Here is a 21,407-nt window from a genome sequence, read left to right as displayed (position 1 = left end):
TTTGAGCCAGGGCTCCTAGAGATGAGGGCCTATCAATATGCTGTGCCTGTAAAAACCAGAGTAGGAATGCACCCCCATACCTCAAACGACAGCACTGAACTGCACCACATTGAGCACACCCGCTGTGACTTGATTCATATGAGCACCAGGTGCCAGTTCCAAGTGAGGTAACTATGGTTCGGAAGTTGTTAGAGGTTCCGTCGGGCTCTGTGAACTGGCCCATATCACATGCCAGGGGAGGTCCATGTGTGTGGGCTGTGAACCCACGGGGACTGTCATGCCTGGGGCAATGCTCAATGGAGAGGTGTTACAGACATGCCGGTAAGAGCACCTGAGCCACATCTGCACTAAGGCTTCAACCCGCAACCCCACCCAAAAGCTGCTCCAGGAGTGAAGTACAGGGCTCAGCTTTCCCCAGCATAGGCCACACCTGTCCCTGGGTGCTGGGGGAGGGATTGCTCAGTGGTTTGAGCACTGGTCTGCTAAACCCAGGGTTGAGTGTGCAATCCTTGAGGGGGCCATTTAGGGATCTGGGGATTGGTTCTGCTTTGAGCAGGGGGTGGGACTAGATGATCTCCTGAGGTCCCTTCCAACCCTGAGATTCTATGAACAGGGTGAATTTTCCTGACCACAGGCAGCTCAACTAGCATTAGCGAGAAACTGTATTTCTAGGGGTCAGTAGCTCCACTGGGGTCAATGAAGCTGAGTCTCTGGCCTGTGGTGGATTCAGACACCTTCCCCAGGAAGAAAGGGGAAGAAGAGTGGGGGCCAAGGGAGAAGGCAGAAGAGGAGAGGAAAAGTTCTGGGCCCGGAGGCAGGGGACCAGGGCCTGGGGCAGGCAGGGGGTCAATGCCAAACTGACTCAGCCACTCAGCACTACAGAGCCCCCAAGCTCAGCAGCCACCCCCTGGGGCTTGGATTCTGCAGCCCAGCTCCCATCCAGGGCTGGACTCCACCAGCAGCTTGGCCCAGAGCCCACAAGAATGGCCTGCACCCCCCAACCCAACAGCCCCCAGCGGAGATGAATTCTGAGAGGCTTGGGGGCACAAGCAATCCAGGGAGCACAAGGTGTCAGGTCTGGGCTTCCCTCATGCCAGCCCTCCTGAAGGCACTCTGCTGGGTGTTATCCTCTGCCCCCTGCTGGCCGAGCAGGGCCTAGCGAGTGAGGTCTGCGACGGCAAAGGGAGACACATAACAGGGACGTGCCCAAGACCACAGCCGCCCCCACCATTACCTGAAATTGTTTATTGTCTCATCAAGTGGCATAGAAAAAATAATCCATTGCTCTTGGCCGGGAAAGTGTAGGATAGCAGCAGAGAGCGAGCGAACGCCCTGGCCCCAGGGCTCCCCCCGCCCCCAGCTCAGTAGGGAAGGGGGAAGGGTCAGGGCCAGGCCCTGTCACCGATTACAAAATAATAGAGGCTTTAGACTAGGTACATGGTATAAAGGAGAGAGCGAAGGAAGCAGCCAGCTCGTGGGGGCAGGGACAGAGGGACCCTGCAGCTCGGGGAGCGAGCGTGATACAAAGTGCATAGATGTGCCTCCCCTGACCCCAGTCCCACCACCAAACTGCCCTGTGCATAGTGGGTGGGCAGGCAGGGGGGGTCTCCAATCACTGCGCCGTCCCTTCCATCCCGACGAGCCTCTTTGGAGAGTCAGCTGTCCCAGCCCCAGCAGCAGGAGAGAAATGCCTGGAAGATAAAGGAGAGATGGCAGGCATTGGAGAGGGAGACTGGTTCCCTGAAGCACCACTGCCCCTCTGGAGAGGGCCTGGCCAGCCGCAGCTGTGTGTCATGTGCCCCACACTGTCAAGGGAGATTCTCCCCAGCTCAAATTGTCCACGCCTATTTCTGCAGCAGGGGGATCTAAGCTTGAGTGGTATAAAGGCAACTGTGTAGTGCTAGACTGGGCTTCCAGTCCCTTCTTCACCAGGAAGATGTTTTCCTGGGTGGACCCATTTGTGGCTGCCTGGGGGAGGGGAGGAATTCCCTGGCCAGATCCGTCCCCCTGTTGGGGCAATGGGGCTCTCAGCCCTTCTGCCAGGGGGGACGATTCCCGGCTGGATCTGCCCCTGTCCGGAAGTGTTACCCCACTGTTCAGTGTGAATTTCGCCTTTCAACCAGCTTAGTTTCTGCCCTCTCCAGACGGCCTCAGAGCCACGCCCCAGCGGAAGGACTAGGTGCCAAGCACCACGGCATCCACCAGGTGGCGCAAAGAACCCCAACAGCCACACCGTTTTGCAGCACTATGGCCTGAGTCACACATGGCCCATGGCTGGAATTCAGGAAGCAAGGGGGGAAGGATACCATCAGCCTGACCCGCCAAGAGTCAGCACATCCCCCAACTGCTCTGCCCAGGGACGGGAAGGGGAAATCTCCAGTAGGAGCACCCAGGGGGCCAGGGGCCAAGTCCCTCCCCCAAACTGCGTCCTGCAGCCATGTGTCTGAGATCGGAGGTACCAGAGCAGGGTGAGCCCAGCAGACTGGCCTTGGCTCTGGCTGCCCAATCGCCACTGTCCGACAGCCCACTTGTACTCGCGTTACAGCCCTGACTCAGTGGGTCTGGACCAAGTGTCCCTTGGCAGCGTCACACCCGTTTGCAAGAGGGATAGTGCGTCGCACCAGCCGGACATGGCTTTGCAGGGAGCTCCGCGGGGCATGCAGCATGTCGTGTGCAAACTGCCGCGGTGGGAGCATGACGCAGCCTCCGGCGCAGGCACACAGGGCGCTCACCTGAACGGGGCCATCAGGATTTCTTCTTTTTCAGCTTCAGCACTTGCAGCCAGTGGGGCGAGGCAGCATCTGACCTGGGGGGCGAGGAGACAGCGGCCTTGGCAGAACTGACAGGGAAAGGATGGAACTTCCTCACCCCCCAGGGTCTACACACCCCACCCCGACACCATCACATCTACACACCCCCAACCCCACAGGGCCTACACCCCCAACCCCACAGGGTCTATGCACCCCCTAACACCTGCATTAACACCCCTAGGTGCACAGGCACTCACTGAAACTCACAAACCCAGCCTCCCATCAGAGACGCCCCCACACACTCACCCTGAGGATTTCTCTGGCTTAGGGGGCAGCACCAGGGGTTTCCCCCCCACGGCAGGGATCTTGCAGGACTTGGAGCGCTGGACGTGGGGCTCTTTGGACGTGGTTGGCTTGGCCTCCCCCAGCTGGGTCCCCTCTTCTGCAGAGCGGTTCCGGCCCCGCAGCTTAGCCTTTGGGGTGGGGGAGGGGAGGGGTGTCTCAGACAGGCACACAGATGCCCTGGTTCTGTCTGTATGTCGCACACACACACCCCACCCCTCCCGCAAACGGCATGTCTCCCTCTGACCCTCCCCAATAGAGTTGCCAACTATCTAATCTCACAAACCCAAGCACTCTTGCCCCACTCTCTGCCCTACCCCTTCTCTGATGCCCGGCCCCCACCCCACCCCTTCTCCGAGACCCTGCCCCACTCATTCCATTCCCCCCTCCCTCCGTCGCTCATTCTCTCCCATACTCACTCACTTTCACTGGGCTGGGGCCGAGAGGTTCAGAGTGTAGGAAGGAGCCTGGGGCAGGGGGTTGGGGCATAGGAGAGGGTGCGGGCTACAAGCTCTGGGAGGGAGTTTGGGTTCCGGAGGGGGCTCAGGGCTGGGGCAGGGGGTTGGGGGGGTGTGGGAGGCAGTGAGAGGTGGGGGCTCCGGCTGGCTCCCTGCCTGCCCTGTCCCCGCAGCACTCACGGAAGTGGCCAGCACGTCCCTGCAGCCCCTGGGAGGGGGGCCAGGGGTCTCCATGTATTGCCCCTGCCTGCAGGTGCCTCCCCCACAGCTCCCATTGGCCAAAGTTTCTGCCCAATCGGAGCTGTGGAGTTGGTGCTCAGGGCGGGGGCAGTGCGTGGGGTCCCCTGCCTCCTCCCCAGGAACCATGCTGGCTGCTTCCGAGAGCAGCGCAGAGCCAGGGCAGGCAGGCATCCTGCCTTAGCCCCGCTGCGCTGCCAGACTTTTAGTGCCCTAAAATCTCCCGGAGGCTACGGAAGCCAGTCCTGAAGATAAAGCCGGATTCTGGGAGACTCCTGGAAAACAAGGAGGGTTGGCAACCCTATTCTCCAACTGAGGGGGGCGGGGGGAAGTGGGCCTGTCATCCCTGAGACCTTCCACCTGATCTGGGACCTCCCCCAGCACCTCCCAGCCCTGACCCCCATGCCCCCAGCACCATCTTCACCACAGCCCTCATCCTGCACCTCACCATACAAGACTTCTGGCACCCACCTCACCCCCCGAGTCCCACTTCTTCCAAGACCCCTCCCCCATGACCATTTCCAACACCCCCTTCCCATTCCCTCCCCTACTCAGACCTCTCAACATCCCATGGGCACTGGCTGCATCCCTGGCGGGCACCCCATGTCATTCCCACCTCTCCCCCAACCCAGGAGCCCTGGCAGGCGCTACCTTGAGAGCTGAGGGGTTCAGCCCCGGGAAGAGTGGCACCTTCATCCCTTTGGCCGCCGGCGAGGGCCGTGCCCGCCTGCTCTGAGGCTCCTCCGCCACCTCCTCATCGGAGGACGCCCAGTGCACTGTTCTGGGCTCTGAGGGGAGACACAGGGTCAGTGTCAGGCCATGCAGGGGCCACATGTCAGCACTGCCACCACATGGGGACACACCCCAATGCCACCAACACAGCGGCACACGTGCATTGGTGCCTGTGCCATGTGGTCTCACACACCGATACACGCTCCACCTGGGAGTGGGGCATCAACACCATGCCCCATAACATCCCCACATACACTCACCACCCACAATGATGTGCCATTGGCACAACAGCACCGTGCCACCCAGAAACACACACCACCGTCACACTACATGGCAACACCCACCACGGCCACACCAAGAGCCCCTGCGACATGGGAACACACGCTAACGGCACACCAAGAGCATGAGAGACAAACACCATGCAGACATCACAGCATGTCACCGAACAGGAAGCCAGGTCAGCACCAGGCCGGCCAACAAGCCACAGCCTACCCCACCCCAGGTACCACCTGTGGAGTCCCGGAACATCCAGTCGGCCGCCTCCACCTCAGACAGCCCCAGGCTGCCTGCGGGCCGCGTGGCCGGCGCCCGATGACCTCGCTTGCGGCCCAGGTTGGCTCTGCTCCGGTAGATGGCGCTGTCAAGAACTTCCATGTCCTGTACATGCCCCGGGGACGGGGGGAGACACCGATCAGTGCCCAGACGCGAGAGGAGGGCCCATGGGGGCATGATGCCGATCCAGGAGCACCACGGACCCATGCCGAGCCATGAGGGGAAAGTCCACGAAGGCACCAGGCTGCCCTATCTGTCTCGGGACTCCAGCAGGGACAATCCCAGCCAACCCCTCAGAGGGACCCGAGCCCTGAGGCAACCCACATGGAAGTGGACAGGGATGGGCGTGCTCCCTCAGGGGCCCTGGGACTCGATCAAGAGCCTATGTGACTCACTAAGGCCATCAAAGGGTTAGCCACCCAGCCCCCGCCATTTCCAAGCAGTATCCCCTGCAGCATGAGGGTGGGGGAGTCTCAACCCAGACATGCAGCCCCCCAGCTGGAGGATGACCAGGGAGGGCATGGGGAGTGCTCCCCTCTGAAGGCAGCCCGCCCTGCCCTCATGCCAGCCACCACCTGGTGTCCCCATCGGGCAGGGAAAAGGAGGGGGTTGAGGTCACCGCCCCCCTACTGCACTGGCTCCCAGTGTGGGCATGGAGGTGGGGAGGAGCATGTATCCAACCACAACCAGCACCAGGCCCCGGGCAGGAGCAGAGGCTGCTGGGAAATCCCCCAGGCTCACCTCCAGGAAGGCGAAGTCCTCGCCTGGTGGGGAGGGCTCGCTCACGTGGCGCCCTGGCTGGCTCAGCCTCCTCGCTTCTTTCGGCAGCCAGCCCCCATCCATGGCATCCGATGGGCTGGGCGCACCATCCCCCTCGGGCCGGGACCCACCATCCTCCTCCTGCGGCGAGGGTGGGGTGTGGGCGTTGGGTGCAGGAGGTGGCCCCCTCTCCTCTCCAGTGCTCTTGCGCTGGGCTGCTGCCTTGGCCAACATCTCTTCCAGCAGGGAGCTCGGGCTGGAGAGCCGGGGGCTGTCGGAGCCACTGCTGGGGGAGAGAACAGTGAGACCCTGCCCTCCCTGGTCCATGGAGCCCCCCACACCCCGTCCTGTGCTCCCAGACCCCTCCCCCCACATACACCCACTCCCCTCCCAGCCTCCTCTGCTCCCCCTGCCCCCTCATTCCCCTCCCAGCCTCCTCTGCTCACCCTCCCCCCTGCCCCCTCACTCCCCTCCCAGCCTCCTCTGCTCCCCCTCCCTCATGCCCTCACTCCCCTCCCAGCCCCCTCTGCTCCCCTTCACCCCATGCCCTCACTCCCCTCCCAGCCCCCCTCTGCTCCCCCTCCCCCATACCCCCTCACTCCCCTCCCAGCCCTCTGCTCCCCCTCACCCCATGCCCTCACTCCCCTCCCAGCCCCCTCTGCTCCCCCTCACCCCATGCCCTCACTCCCCTCCCAGCCCCCTCTGCTCCCCCTCACTCCATGCCCTCACTCCCCTCCCAGCCCCCTCTGCTCCCCCTCCCCCATACCCCCTCACTCCCCTCCCAGCCCTCTGCTCCCCCTCACCCCATGCCCTCACTCCCCTCCCAGCCCCCTCTGCTCCCCCTCCCCCATACCCCCTCACTCCCCTCCCAGCCCTCTGCTCCCCCTCACCCCATGCCCTCACTCCCCTCCCAGCCCACTCTGCTCCCCCTCACTCCATGCCCTCACTCCCCTCCCAGCCCCCTCTGCTCCCCCTCCCCCATACCCCCTCACTCCCCTCCCAGCCCCCTCTGCTCCCCCTCCCCCATACCCCCTCACTCCCCTCCCAGCCCCCTCTGCTCCCCCTCACCCCATGCCCTCACTCCCCTCCCAGCCCCCTCTGCTCCCCCTCACCCATACCCCCTCACTCCCCTCCCAGCCCCCTCTGCTCCCCCTCACCCCATGCCCTCACTCCCCTCCCAGCCCCCTCTGCTCCCCCTCACCCCATGCCCTCACTCCCCTCCCAGCCCCCTCTGCTCCCCCTCCCCCATACCCCCTCACTCCCCTCCCAGCCTCCTCTGCTCCCCCTGCCCCCTCCCAGCCTCCTCTGCTCCCCCTGCCCCCTCACTCCCCTCCCAGCCCCTTCTGCCTCCCCTCCCCCCTGCCCGCTCACTCCCCTCCCAGCCCCCTCTGCTCCCCCTCCCCATGCCCCCTCACTCCCCTCCCAGCCCCCTCTGCTCCCCCTCACCCCATGCCCCCTCACTCCCCTCCCAGCCTCCTATGCTCCCCCTCCCCTTGATGCCCCCTCACTCCCTTCCCAGCCCCCTCAGCTTCCCCCACCCCTCAGCTTCCCCTCACCCCCTATGCCCCCTTTGCTCCCCTCTCACTGTGCACAAAGCCCAGGCCTACAGCCCCCTCACCTGGCCTGACGAGGTATGCAACAGACAGGGCTCCTCGCAGCTTGGCCTGGGCCCCTGTCCAGGAGCTAGGCCAGGAAATAAGCACAGCTCGCCCCAATGTAGCACTAACTCCAGGGCCTGAACACTCCCTCCAAGTAGATCAAAATCATTATCCCCATGGGGAAACTGAGGCACAGGGTGGGACGGCGACTTGCCCGGGGGTTCAGTAGCAGAGCTGGGGATAGAACCCAGATACAAGCTGATCCCTTTAACCTAATTCACTGGGTACGGTGGGAAGGTGTCCTTCCCGGGAGCAGCTGGCGAAGGCCTTCAGAGAGCCACTGGAGCGGCACAATGCCCAGAGCAACAGGTGGGACAACAGAGCCAGGCCACAGTGCCCGGAAGACCCCTGGCGCCCAGGAAGGAACATGCCAGCCAGAGAGGAAGGGCCCAGTGCTGCCCCACTGATTCAGCAGGATCTGGGGTTTGGGCAGAAGAGAATGGGGATCAGAGGCCGGTCAGCAGATGCAGCATCTAGGGTGGATCAGCCCACTCCAGAGGTTGGATGGGGGCAGTTTTTAAACACTGGATACTCCCGGCAGCTGGCCCCAAACACCGGGGAGCTCAACTGGGGCTTTGAGGGCAGTGGTTCTCTGTGTTTTGGAAGCTCTTCTTCCAGGCCCCCTTCCTGCTCCAGGGAGGACAAATGGAGCATGTTAGCAGGGCACTCGGATGCCACACTGATGGGCAGAGCGACAGATGTACAGACAAGGGGTAAAGGGGACACATGGTGCAACTCCAGCCTCAGCTATCCCAAAGGTAGGGGGCAGAAACACACTGCTCTTGGCGGTGCCTAGCCGCCGTGGCTTGGCTGTTAGCTCTGCAGTGCCAGGTTAGTCCAGCAGGGCCTCAATCCTGGGCAGCGCCCGGCTACAATGCCAGAAGCCATGCAAAGCCAGCAGCCAGGACATTGGGTTCCAAGCCCCACCCAACAGCTGACTGCTAGCATGATCGCCAACAACTGGATGGCTACTCCAGAGCCAATGACATCGTCCACCACCAACTGTAGCCTGGGTCCTTCTGCTCCAGGGACTCCAGCGGGGGAAGCCATGTGCCAGAAGCCCATCGGCTCCCTGGCTGTGAAGGGGGTACTCAGATGCTGGGGGACGCCAGCGCAGTGTTCCCTCTAATTTTTCCCACCCATGTACGGAATGAATTTTGTTATATGCACCAATACGGAGGCGATGTGTGACCCATCACCTTCATATTGGTGCACATAACAAAATTCATGTGATGGGGTGGGGCTGAGGGGTTCAGAGTGTGGGAGGAGGCTCAGGGCTGGGGCAGAGGGTTGGGGTGCAGGGGTGTGAGGACTCCGGCTGGGGGTGCGGGCTCTGAGGTGGGGCCGGGGATGAGTGGCTCAGGGCTGGGGAGGGCTTCGGGTTGTGGTATCAGGTATTTGGGGTGCAAGAGGATGCTCCGGGGCTATGGCGGGGAGACAGGACTCCCCCCAGCTCTCTCCCCGCAGCAGCACCTGGACTGGGTGAGAGAGGCACCTCCCCCCGCCACGGCAGCTCCGGGGTTGGGCTGCAGGATAGGCACCCCTCCCCTGGCCCCCGCAGGTCCGGGCCTGGGCTGGGTTCAGGGAGAGGTGCCACGGCTGCGACAGGTCCAGGTCGGGTTGGGGGCCGGACTAGGTTGGGGCCAGAGGAGGGGCTCCCCTTCCCCCACCACCCCTCCCCTGGGGGGTTCCCTGAACGTCTGCATGGCACTAAATAGGCTATTGTGCAACCCTACAGCTTACAAGGAACTTGGATCCCAACCCCAGGTTACTCCGTACAGGCCAAGCGAAGCTGTTGGATCCTGCGGAGGAACAGGATAGGGACACATTGCCTGAGAGCTGGGAAGGAATCTGAAGAACTAAGCGAGGCCAGTTGAGAACAGCTATTACATGGGAGGGGAGGAGGTGATGATGAGGCTTTAAGGCCAGGGTTCTCAAACTGGCGGTCGGGACCCCTCAGGGGGTCGTGAGGTTATTACATAGGAGGTCATGAGCTGTCAGCCTCCACCCCAAACCCCACTTTGCCTCCAGCATTTATAATGGTGTTAAATATATTTAAAAGTAGTTTTAATTTATAAGGGGGTCACACTCTGAGGCTTGCTATGTGAAAGGGGTCACCGGTACAAAAGTTCGAGAACCACTGCTTTAAGAAGAGAGCCATGGCACGAGACGTCTCCGAAGCAGCACAGCTCCCATTCAGAGAGATGGGCCATGGGGCTGGGCTCTAGGCTGGGACATCGATCTGCGTCCTGCCCCCCACTCTGCTCCAACATGTTGGCTTCGCTCTCCTCCCTCTCCCTGCCTGTGTTCTCCTCTGGGACGGGAGGCCACTGCTGGCGATCAGCTCTCAGACAGCACCCCGTGGGGAAAAGCGCAAAGTACACACAACAGCTGTGCGGGGGGGGGGGAAGGTTTTTGGCAAGGGACCTTCCCTCCCCCCAATTCTGGAACTTCCCCCTTCCATACACATGAAGGTCAGAAGAGACCAATCGATCATCTAGCCCGACCTTCTGCATAACACACCCAGTTACCCCCCATCCTGAGCGCAGTAACTTGTGTGTCTTCCAGGAGGGTGGCCAGGCTTCATCTGAAGACATCAAGGGATGGAAATATCCACTACTTCCCTTGACTGTGTGTTGCAGCCGTTCAAAGTGTGGCCCTGCCTCCTACTCTGAATATGTCATTTGATGAGGGCTCAGGTGACTAGGATCTGGGAGATGAAACAGGCCAGAGAACTGCCCCAACCACAGTGGCTTCCAATTTCCACAGTGGTTAATGATTTTGGGGGGCCTCCATTTTGGGGGGGACCAATCTGAGACAGCTTAAAGGCGCTCAGTTCTCAGAAAGCACCGAGCACCTGGGAAGGAGGTCCCTTGAAGGCACTTCTGGTTGGGCTGATGAGTTTGCTCAGTGGCTCTAATGGCTTAGACAAAAGACCCCGCACTGGAGGCTACTAAGAACATGGGAGCCAAGGCGGGAGGGGAAACACCGTCTCGGATTCTAAAACAGGAAGCACTGTAAGTATGCACGGCCCGTTCTCCTAGCACGAAGAAGCTAGTGGCAGAAAGTCCCGTGGGCCTGATGCACCATAGACTACGCACTGGACAAGGGGGGAGAAAACAGATGGGTGGCAACACTCGCCAATGAGACAAAGCTACTGGATGGCCAAGGTCACTCACCCAAGGCCAGGAAACCCAGCGAAAGATGGAATTCAACAGATGCAATCAACGGGGTGTTATAAGGAACAGCCTGCCCGCCTGGGCCAGGGGGCCTGTGTCTGGCCACCCCGATCGACTCTCAGGGCCAGCTGGAAAGGGGTTTTCTAGACCGGGCTGGTGGAGCTCACCGGGAAGGGAGCTGGGCTTTGATTCAGGGGGGCTGAACGGAGGTGAGCACCCTCCTTTCAGCACACAGAGATGGGAGGGAAGTGTCTCGGCGCTGGAGCCCAGCGCAGGTGGAGGAGTGACTCTCTGGGCAGACGTCCTGCCTATGCTGAAGAATGAAATTGCCCTGAGACATGCGAGTGGGGCAGCGATTCCTGCCTGGGTAGCCACCTACAGCCCTGAACTAATGGCTTGTGGGTGAACAGCAGAGCTCCTGGCAGGGACACAGGCAGCTCAAATCCAAGCCCAGCTGAGCCAGCAAGAAAGGGGACTAAGATGCAAACGGAAATGTTCCTGTGGCTACGGTAGCGACTTGACTCAAAGACAAGGTGCTGAAGCAAGGAGGGTAACAGGAGAGGAAGGAGGAGGTCCAAAGGTGGTGGGTGGAATGCAACCCAGCTGCCCTGATCAAGCCAGCACGAGGCGGCGCATGACCATGCTGGGTGGCAGTCCAAAGGAGGCATCCCCAAGGAGAGGAGGTGTGAAACAGTGGAACTCACTGCTGCAGGATGTTTGAGAGCAATGAGCTCAGCAGCAAACAGGCATCAGCCATTTAGGCAAGCACAGGGGTGCTGATCCCCACAAGAGTACTCTGTCTAAACAGCCCGACACTGGGATCAGGCGAGATCTCCCCCTTCCCTTCAGCCCCACTGAAAACAGCTGCTGTTTGAGATCGGACCCCAGCCTAGGTGGGTCACCGGCTGCTCTGATGAGCAGTGAAGGCCAGGATGGAGCACCCTACATTTCAGTCCAAACCTCATGCACCCAGCGCAGCCCTCACCTGTCTCCATGCAGCTCCAAGCCAGCCATGGCTGTGGTATAGGTTTGTTTCTCATGTACGATCCCGACCTCGCTGGCCCAGACCATCTGCCCTGCTCCAGCCTCCCTGGTCTCAGTGGAGCCCTCATCCCCAGAGCCAAGCTCACGGCTCCAGTCAGTCTGTCTTACTCTGGTCTCTGCCTGGCCCACGCTCTCGAAGCCACTGGCTGTGGCCAGGCCTCCCGGGCCAAAGTCACTCGCTCCATCCAGCTGCCCCACGCCAGGTTCTCTGGATGTATCGGAGTCCCTCAGCGCCCGACTGCTGGAGAGATCCATGCTGCTCACTCTCAGTTCGTTTGTCCAGTCCATCCATCCTCCACTGGGCTCCTCAGGACTGATTGCTTCCAGGCTGACAGAGGGGTCTGTGCCACTGAGGCCTAGCTCTCGGGTCCAGTCAGACTGCCCCACACCAGCCTCTCTCGGCTCATCCAGGTTCACAGTCCTGGTATAGCCAGCCCAGTCAGTCTGTCTCTCTCCAAGCTCTGCTGGGCCCAGGGTCCCAACGGCACCAGATGGATCCAAAGCACTCAAGCCAAAGCCACCCGCCCGCTCAGTCCCAATGATGCCAAATTGGCTTTCGTGCTCAGCTCCTCTGATCCTGAAATCACTGGCACAATCCCTCCTAGCGAAGGGGAACTTGCTCTCCTGCCAGTCGGTGCCGCTCCACCCAGGCTTCCTGGCACCAGGCTCTTGGGCTGTGCTGTCAAAGTCTCCAACACCAGAGCCAAAGGCACTCTCCCGGTCTGTATGGTGAATGCCATATTCACCAAGCCAAGCTGGCTTGTCAGGGCTGAAAGCTCTGTCCTGCTGGGCACCGTCACCAACCCTGAACTCGCAGGTCCAATCTGGCTTGTCCTGCTGGGTGGTATTGCCAACACCATATTCGCAGGTCCACTCTCTACTCTGTCCATTGGTCTTGACACTGCAGTCCTGGGTCCAGGCTGGCTTCCCAGCACAAAACTCCTTACCCTGATGGTCCGTATCACTGATACCGTACTCACGGGTCCAGTCTAGCTTGCTGGTACCCAACTCTCTATCCTTTTGGTCTGTATCTCCGACACCATGCTTGAGGGTCCAGCCTGGCTTCCTGGTACCCAACTCTCTATCCTGTTGGTCAGTATCAGCACCATACATGTTGATCCAGTCTGGCCTGCTGGTACCGAACTCTCTATCTGCCTGGTCTGTATCACCACCACGATGATAGGTCCAGTCTGGCTCGCTGGTGCTGAACTCTCTATCCTGCCAGGCTGTATCACCGACACCAGGCTGGCGGGTCCAGTCTGGCTTGCCGGTACCGAACTCTCTATCTTGTTGGTCAGTATCACCAACACTGTGCTCATGGGTCCAGTCTGGCTTGCCGGTACCGAACTCTCTATCTTGTTGGTCAGTATCACTGACACTGTGCTCATGGGTCCAGTCTGGCTTGCCGGTACCGAACTCTCTATCCTGCAGGGCTGCATCACTGACACCAGGCTCACAAGCCAAGTCTGGCTTCAGGGTATCGAAGTCTCTATCCTGCCGGGCTGTATCTCCGACACTGTACTCAGGAGTCCAGTCCGGCTTGCTGGTACTGAACCTGTTGTCCTGCTGGGCGCCATCCCCAATGCCGTAGGTGCTGGTCCAGTCCAGTTTCCTGGTACTGAACTCCCCACCCTGGCTGTCAGCACCACCAGTGTTGTATTGGCTGCTCCAGTCTGGCTTGCCGGGGCTGAACTCCCCTTCCTTCCGGCAGCTGTCCCCAATGCCGTAGGCGTCGGGCCAGTTTCCGTGGCCCACACTGGAATCACCCAGCAGCTCCGTCTCTTTGTATGTGCTGCTCCAGTCCTGTGTGCCGGTGCCAAACTCCCGATCCTGCTCCGTCTCACTGGCTCTGTAACTGCCGGGCCAGTTGGTCTTCCCCGTGCTGGGCTCAGAGGCCCAGCCAAACTCACCGGCCCGGTGGGCCCCTCTGATGCCAAACTCACTGCACAGATCCTTTCGCGACCAGCCAAGGAGATCCTGGGAGGGGAGGAGAATAGGGTTAAAAGAGGCAAGAATTGGGGGGCAGGGGGGAGATATGACAGCATCAACCCTTCCATCTCAAACCAGCCAGGCTGTATGCAAGGCAGGCATGATGCCAGGGGATCTGCCTCTTGGGGGCACATCCCCCACAGCTGCAGCACTGGGGTACCAGATTACCCTCCACTCCTGAGCATCACCTCTCTCCGCCCAGCAAGATAGGCAGGAGACTCGCCCACTCTTGCTGAGGTCTCCGGTTCACTAGCCCTCTGATCCTGGCCCAATGCCCTTTGCTCTCAGGGACCGCCCTTCTGCCACAGCACTTGGAGGGAGAGGGGTGAGATCTCACTGGGCAGCCCCAGCCAATCCAAACCCCTGACTCCCACCTCCAGCCCGGTCCAGCGGGGCGGCCACAGGAATGAGGTCTCCTGGGTCCCCCCACCCAGATGCCGCCGGAAGCACCGTCTGTACTCACAGCCGGACAGGGAGCGCTCCATTCACTCATGTGCCGAGCACGCCCAGCCTCGTCCCGCAGCTCCAAGTTAGCCAAAAGTCGCTCCAGGACAGACATCCCGCCAGCCTCCCTGGCCATGGCTGTAGCAGGCCAACTCATGCACCCCAAGAAGGAGAGCCCGGGAGAGACCAGCTCTACTGCTGCCTTCAGCGGCTCTCCCTGTCCCAGCTCGCCCCAGCACGCTCCACTCTGCCTCTGCCCAACCCGTCCGACTGCTCTGCACACTCCGCCAGCAGCCAATGCCCAGCCCTGTGCAGCTCAGCAGAGAACGCCCACTCCTTGCCCCAGCAGGGAGTTAACCCCTTCTGCTGCCACAGCCAGGGATGGGCTGAGAAGGGGGTGTTCACCTTCCTCACACTCACCTGGGGAGAGCGCCCCCTGCTGGGCCTCGGGAAACACCCCTCCCCCACACTCAATCTGGGGAGAGCACCCCCGCAGGTCCTAGGGAGATGCCCCTACACATATCCCCCAGATCCAGCAGGAAGTGCTCTACCCACAGTGAGATGCACCCCCTCTCCCCTCCCCCACAATCACCCTGGGGAGACCGCCCCCTGCTCGGCCTCGGGAGGCACCCCTCTCCCACGCTCACCCTGGGGAGAGAGAGACACAGACATGTCCTCCTACCACCCCCACTGGCGCCAAAAGATTCCCCCTTCCCTCCTGCACGCGGTCACCCCTCCTTTACCTCTGGCCCTGCAGGGTCCCTGGGCTCAGGCGTGCCCTTTCTCTTGGTCTCATCAGCACTGGGCGGGGGCGATGCCAGCAGCTCATCCAGCCAGCGCGCATTGGGATGCGGCTCAGAACCCTCCTCGCCCGGCCTCGGGCCCTCCTGGCAGCTCCTCACCGGCGCCAGGCCCAGCACCAAGTTGTCCTCCTGGCATTGGTCGGCACCAGCTGGCCGGGGAGCATCAGACAACAAGATGGGGGCGGCTCTTTCCTGGCCCGGCTTCGGCTCGGTCAGCCGCAGGGGGGCACCCAGCAGTGGCCTGCCCTGTTCCTCCCAGATAGTGCCCGCCTCATCCACCACTGCAGGGCCCTTCAGCTCAGCCACAGCCGGCTCCGTTTCTGCTACAGGGCCTCCAAGACATGTGGCCTCCAGACCTCCAACCTCTGTTGCTCCCTGATCACATGGAGCCCCCGTGGCACCATCTAGGTGGGCAGAACTCTCTGCAGCCTTGGCATCCTGCCAATCCAACCTCTCTGAGCTGCTCCTTTCCTCAGACCCTTTGGGGGTGGAGGCCAGGCCCTCCCCATCCGAGTCTCCCTGCTCAGAGAGGCCAGAGTCATCCGCCTCTCTGATGGGGGACCTGGGGGGCTCCCACTCTGCAGTTCGGGATGGGAACGCCCACTCGAACGACTGCGACAGGGCCCAGTTGGACTCGCCCTCCAGGGGTGGCCCGGAGTGGGGGGGCCCTCCCCGAGGCAGGGCAGCCAGGGAGCCTCCCAGCACTCCCATTCCTAGCCCCTTGTCTGGCAGCTGCACCACCCCGTCTGAGGAGCGCCGTAGCCCCAGCTGTGGGCACCGGAGGCTCTCATCTGCTGGCGCAGGCCCCACACATGGCTCCGCATCGCTGAGGGGTGAAGGGGAGCCCCGCTCAGGAGATGGGGGGCTGCATGGGGACACCAGGGACTCAGCAGCTCCATCAAGGGACCCCGGAGACTGAGACACTCTGGTGGAGAGCTTAGGACATAGATTGGGGGTCTCTGGGGATGGAACAGGCACTTTGGGGGCCCCTGGGGAGTGAGTGATTCTGGGGGGCAGCTCAGCAAGGACATCGGGGGGGCCTGGTGCAAGGGCCTGCCCTGCAGGGGGGCTGTGGGTGAGCTCTGTGGGGGCATCATGGGCGCCTGGTGCTAGGGCCCACTCTTCAGTTGGGCTGTGGGGGAACCTGGCAGGGGTATCAGGGGAGCCTGGTGCCATGGCCTGCCCTGCAGGGGGGCTGTGGGGGAGCCTGGCAGGGGCATCAGTGGGGCCTGGTGCCAGGGGCTGCTCTGCAAGGGGGCTAGGGGAGAGCCTGGCAGGGGCATCAGGGGGGCCTGGTGACAGGGCCCGCACTGCAGTGAGGCTATGAGGGAGCTCTGTGGAGGCATCCGGAGTGCCTGGTGCCAGGCCTTCAGGGAGGCTGGACAGAGGTGGGGACCCCTCACCAGGAACCTCCAGAGACCCCAGGGAGAGGGAGATTCTGCAGCAGGGCTCAGCTGGAGCTTCTGGGGCACCAGGGGCCGGGAGTAGTCCTATGGGGATCTTAGCCAGAGACTCTGGGGTGCCTGGGAAGCAGGGCCCGACCTTGGAGGGGAGCTCAGTGTGGATAGGGGTGGAACCAAGTGCAGGGAGCTCAACGGGCACAGCGGGGGACCCCGGGGCTGAGACAGGATGCTCAGCAGGAAGGATGGGGGATCCTGGGGCCTGGGCAAGGCCAGCAGAGGTGCCAGGGGCTGCCCCGAGGGAGAGCTCAGCAGGAGCCACAGGGATGGGGCAGGTCCAGGCCAAGGAGAACTGTGAGAAGAATGGGAGATCAGAGTCATTATCCATGCACTCCCCAGACCAACGGGGCTCCCCCCCGGATGGCTCCCAACCACCAGTGCCCAGAGCTTCTACCACCAACCCCAGATGCTTCTCGACCCCGAGCACCTGGAACATCCCTGCCACCATCCCCTGAATGGCTCCTGAACCCCATCGCCAAGACCTCCCCCCTCCCCCAGTGCCCGGGACTGTCCGCCATCCCACAGATGGCCCCCAGTCTCCAGAGCTTAACTCCCCACCCCTGCAGCTCATGGGGCTTCCCTCATCCCCTAGACAACCCCCAATCTCCAGCTCCCAGGGCTTCCTCCCCCCAACCCCCAGATCTGGGGCTCCCCCTACCAGATGGCCCCCAATCCCCAAAAACTCCCCCCTCCAAACCCACATTGCCCTGGGGCTTCCCTCCATCCCTCAGACAGCCCCTGACCTCCACCACCTAGGAACCACCCTTGACCCCCAGATGCACCCTGATTTCCACTGCCCGGGTCCCCCTGTCCCTTCCCCATGGGAAGCATCTCACTAGAGGCATCAAGAATGTTCCCCACATCACTTAGCTGGATCCCAATCTCCCTTGTGGGGGGCTGCTGCCCAGCCCTGTCCCTTACCCTGTCCCACCCTTTGTGCTCAGGTGACCCCTTCAGCCCCACTCCAGCCCCACGCTCAGCCTCAGCTGCAGCCTCCCATGATCTACGGTGCCCTCCCCTTCCCCACTGCAGAGCCCCATGGCCGGGAGATGAAGGCAGAGAGGAGGAGGAGGAGGAGGAGGAGGAGGAGGAGGAAGGAAGCAGGAGGTATCAAGCTATCCGGTTGCAGAGTAGCATTCAGGGCTTTGAAGGCCCCCAGCCCCAGGTCAGGAGGGTCAGATGCTCCCTCCCCCACCAGAGAGAAGGGATGGGGGCCCGAGGGACAATTCCCCACTCCGCCTCCACCAAGAAAAGGGAGTTAATGGTTAACCTCTTCCTGGCTATCTCCTAGGCATCCTGAGAGGAGTGGCTGGGAAGGAGGGGAAGGGGGGGCATGCCCGCCCCGCCTTCCCTGTCTAGAAGTTTGGCCAAGGGCCCAGTGGGGCCGGGAACCGCCCGCCTGCCGCATACCTGCCAGGTCAGCGAGCCCAATGCGGTGAGTCAGGGCTGCTTCCTCCTGGGCGCAGGCATCCGGGCCAAGAGCAAGTGCCGTGTTCTGAGTCCACGGGGCCGGTGAGACAGGGCTGCTGCCACAGAGGGGGAGCACCCCCTTCAGGAGACCCTGAGTCAATTGGCTGGCCTGGTCTCATGTGTCCACCCCACCCCCCAGGGCTGAGCAAGATAAAACAGCATTGGCCTAGAAGCCTATGGGTGAAGGAGCCATGGTTCCATGCAGGACACCTGGGTTCTTTATCACTCTCTTCCCATGCATGGGGGAAGTTCAATGGGCCAAGGACTCAACAGATGGGGGACCCATGGTGCCAAGCAGGACACCTGGGTTCCCGTGGCCTCACTTCCTGGGACAGCTGCAGGAGTTGGTGCCCTAGAGCTGGCAGAGAAGGGAGAGGAGACACGCACCCCAGAGAGAGGGAGCCCAGGAGGAGACAGGAGAGCCCAGAAGGAGAGCACTGAGCAGAGCAGCTGCCACGCTGGAGGGGGCGAGCCGAGAACTCACACCAGGGGGGGATGGCGACTTCCTGTGTCCAGACTGGTCCCCGTCGCAGTTGGTGCTGGCCGGGGAGGAGCCACTGAGGGAGAGAAAACACGGAGAAATGGGGGGTTAGTCTCCAGAACATCTAAAATATTTCTTGTGGGTAGGGGACTGGATTCCGGACTCCTGGGGTCTACTTCCGGCTCTGCTGCTGGGTTCTTTGGATGGCCCCTCCCCATGCCTCAGTTTTGCCATGTGTAAAATGGGGTTAACGATACCTACTTCCTTGGGAAAGTGCTTTGAGATCTATGGATTTAAAGCTCTCTAGAAAGCTCAACACTTATCTTCACCAGGAACCACCCTGTCCTCTCTAACTCTACAGTCACTTCCCATTCAACTCTCACCTCCATTGATGGCCCCTTCTTCTCTCTACTACAAACCCCTCACCCTTACAGCCAAGCCCTGTCAGAACCTCACCACCTGCCCACAGCTGATCTTTTCCCATCCTCTCCCACACCACCCCGGTGCCCCCTGCACCTGGATCATGCTCCTGGTCCACTCTCCTCTTCCAAACATTTCTCCAGAGACCCTTCCTACCCAGCGCTCTCGCCATGCACCCCCAAGTTGTGGGTCTCAAACTGCCAGCTCTCGGGGACTGGGAACATGTTCCAGGCCCCCTCATCTACTGTCAACTCTCCCTGGTTTAACTAAACCAAGTGCACAGTCCTGCCATGTGCACCCTTACTGAGTGGCTTATTTTGGTTTAGGTTAACCACATTCTTAACCAACTCAAAATAAACCAAGGCCTTGTGGACATGTTATAATTATCGAATATCCACTCCCTTTGGGAATCGAGCCAAGTTTGTGACCTCAGCCACATCCTGTGGCAAGGAGTTCCACAGGCTAACGCTGCACTAGGTGTTAAGGTCTTGTCCATATGCAGAGCTGCACTCATCTAACTACAGAGGTTATTTTATACAGGTGCAAAGAGCTGTTTGGATGCCTCTAAGATTCTCCCTCTACCTCCAGGAAGCACCACATAACAATCCCCTTTCTGGCTTCCTCTCTGCCTCCTGGGGGGAAGACCAGGAACCAGATCCTAGCACCTTTGCCAGCTTCTTACCCACAGTGCAGTGCAGCACACCTTGCCCACTCCCCGGAATAGACAAGGCCATTACTCACAATGCCCTGCCCGCCTCACCCCTGCACATCAGCCCCTCACCTGTTCCTGGAGGCTGTGCCAGGGTCTCTCTCTGCTTCTCCGTCTGGGGGCTCTGGCGGGCGTTCTCCAATGGGACTTGGGCTTCCTTCTCTCTTCGTCCTGCCAGCGACCGGCTTGTCCCCACAGGATGCTCTGCTCTCTTGAGCTTCCGGGGACCCAGATTCCCAGGAGGCCTCAAAGCCAGGGGTGACAGCATCACCTTCCCCTCCCTCGGCACTAGGGTGTCTCCAGAAGGCAGCATAGCTTTTGGGCCCAAAGCGGGAGCTGCTGTCAGGGCTGAAGGTTGAGCGCCAGCCCCAGGCCAGGTCGGGACTGCCCAGCCCCTCTTTGCGGGGGTGCTCCATCTTAGCCAAGATCTCTTCCACCGTGGTTCCAGGGAAGCGCTCCGGCTTGGCCACCACCGGCACTGGCTTCACTTTGAACAGGGCAGCGCCCTTGAGAACTCCTAGGGGCCCCCCAGCAGGAGGCGTCACAGGAGCCAGCGATCTCTCTTCTGTAGTACAGGGCAGGGCTCTGGCTGCGGGTGGCGGTGCCCCCTTCACAGTGGAGGTCTCCGCCGGGGGGCTCTTGAGGCTGAAGGACAGGCGTTTAAGGGCGGTGCTGCTGCCCCCATATGGCTTGGGACCCGCCAGCAGGTTGATCTTCTCGGCAGAGGGGAACTCAAGGCGGGGGGGCCGCGACCCAGGGGATGGCGGTGGGGTGCAGGGCTTGGCTGGTACAGCCGGCTTGGGCAGCGTGCGGGGTTTGGGCCCGACCGGCGGCTTCAGGCGAGTGTCACCTGGGGTGGGGGAGAGAAAGAGACCATCTCAGAGCCCAGCCACATGGCGAAGAAGCACCAGTAGTGCACCCCCCGGAGCAGGCACTGCACTGGTCAGTGCCCCAGCAGGAACAGCCCAGGCAACCCTCACTCTCCAGACTGGCCACTCTGGGGTGGACACAGCTCTCCAGGGTCTGCACTGACAGATGCTCAGCGCTGGGGCGTTGTGATGGTGGCGCCAGGCTGAGAACTCAAATTTGTCTCACAGATGGACCCATGAAAAGCAGCTGGTAGCCTGGTCCCATCTCCCATCCCCAGAGCAGGATCGAAGCCAGTGTCCCCTGGCAGGGAAAGGTCCCGTTTCCCATTCCCCACTCACAGGCATTTTCTGAACTGAGTGATGCTCCTTGTTCCCCAGTGCCCATCACTCGAGTGAGCTGCTCCCTAGCTCTGTTATTTTCCATCCCAGCCCCCGCTCCCCCCTCTTCCCTTCCCCACCAGCATGTACCTGTCTTGGGGCTGCCAGCCGGCTGTCCACCTCTGGCCCCCATGCCGCCATTGGAGGTAGGGCAGGGAGGTGAGGAATGCAGGGGGTGCGTCTGGGAGGCCATGGTGGCACCTCGGTTAAGGCTCGATGAACTTGATGCACACGTCAGCCCCTAAGCGAGAGGAGAGGGATGGTAGATCGGGGCTGGCCTGGAAAGGAGTAACCAGATTCCGTCCTCTTCACTCCCACCCCAGCTCCCATCCATGGCCTGATTTCCCAGCATGCCCCTCAGCTCCATCTCCGGCCCCCTCCGTGCTGCTCCTGTGAAAGCCCCACATGGCCCCATCACCGCCCACCTCCCTCCGGTCACATCATGCTGTTGCCTCCCAAGGATGCCCCCTAGCTGTGCTGGGCACTGTACTGCCCCCCACCGCAGGTCCCACATCTCACTACACAGCTCCAGCCACACCCCAACCTCCACCGCTCTGCATCCAATGTACAGCTGGCAAACAAAGCTCCCTCCCTCAACTTCCACCCTGCCCCCTCACAGAGTGCCAACCCCTGCACTCCCCCCCCAGTGTCAGACCCCTGCTTCCCCTCAGTC

At 61.4% G+C, this 21,407-nt stretch overlaps 1 protein-coding gene across 3 annotated transcripts; it reads right to left on the bottom strand.

Moving 5' to 3' along the window:
• Window positions 1–1,221: 1,221 nt before the first annotated feature.
• Window positions 1,222–20,975, bottom strand: TNKS1BP1 (tankyrase 1 binding protein 1). Of its 3 annotated transcripts, none has more exons than XM_050954264.1 (11): window positions 20,825–20,975; window positions 19,560–20,337; window positions 18,362–18,434; window positions 14,888–16,699; window positions 11,653–13,688; window positions 5,813–6,116; window positions 5,029–5,176; window positions 4,439–4,575; window positions 3,057–3,223; window positions 2,733–2,806; window positions 1,222–1,691 (listed from the first exon to the last, which is right to left on the bottom strand). In XM_050954264.1, the coding sequence occupies exons 1-10, from the start codon at window positions 20,925–20,927 to the stop codon at window positions 2,746–2,748; spliced, it is 5,619 nt and encodes a 1,872-aa protein (XP_050810221.1). In that variant the 5' UTR covers window positions 20,928–20,975; the 3' UTR covers window positions 1,222–1,691; window positions 2,733–2,745. The 3 variants fall into 3 exon arrangements, with proteins under 3 accessions (XP_050810221.1, XP_050810218.1, XP_050810219.1); XM_050954261.1 differs by having other exon boundaries at window positions 5,813–6,113; window positions 20,825–20,973; XM_050954262.1 differs by lacking the exon at window positions 3,057–3,223 and having other exon boundaries at window positions 20,825–20,973.
• Window positions 20,976–21,407: the final 432 nt, after the last annotated feature.

This window comes from Gopherus flavomarginatus, chromosome 5 (genome assembly GCF_025201925.1).
Source record: "Gopherus flavomarginatus isolate rGopFla2 chromosome 5, rGopFla2.mat.asm, whole genome shotgun sequence".
Classification (NCBI taxonomy): domain Eukaryota; kingdom Metazoa; phylum Chordata; order Testudines; family Testudinidae; genus Gopherus; species Gopherus flavomarginatus.
This window is presented reverse-complemented; position numbering and strand designations above follow the sequence as displayed.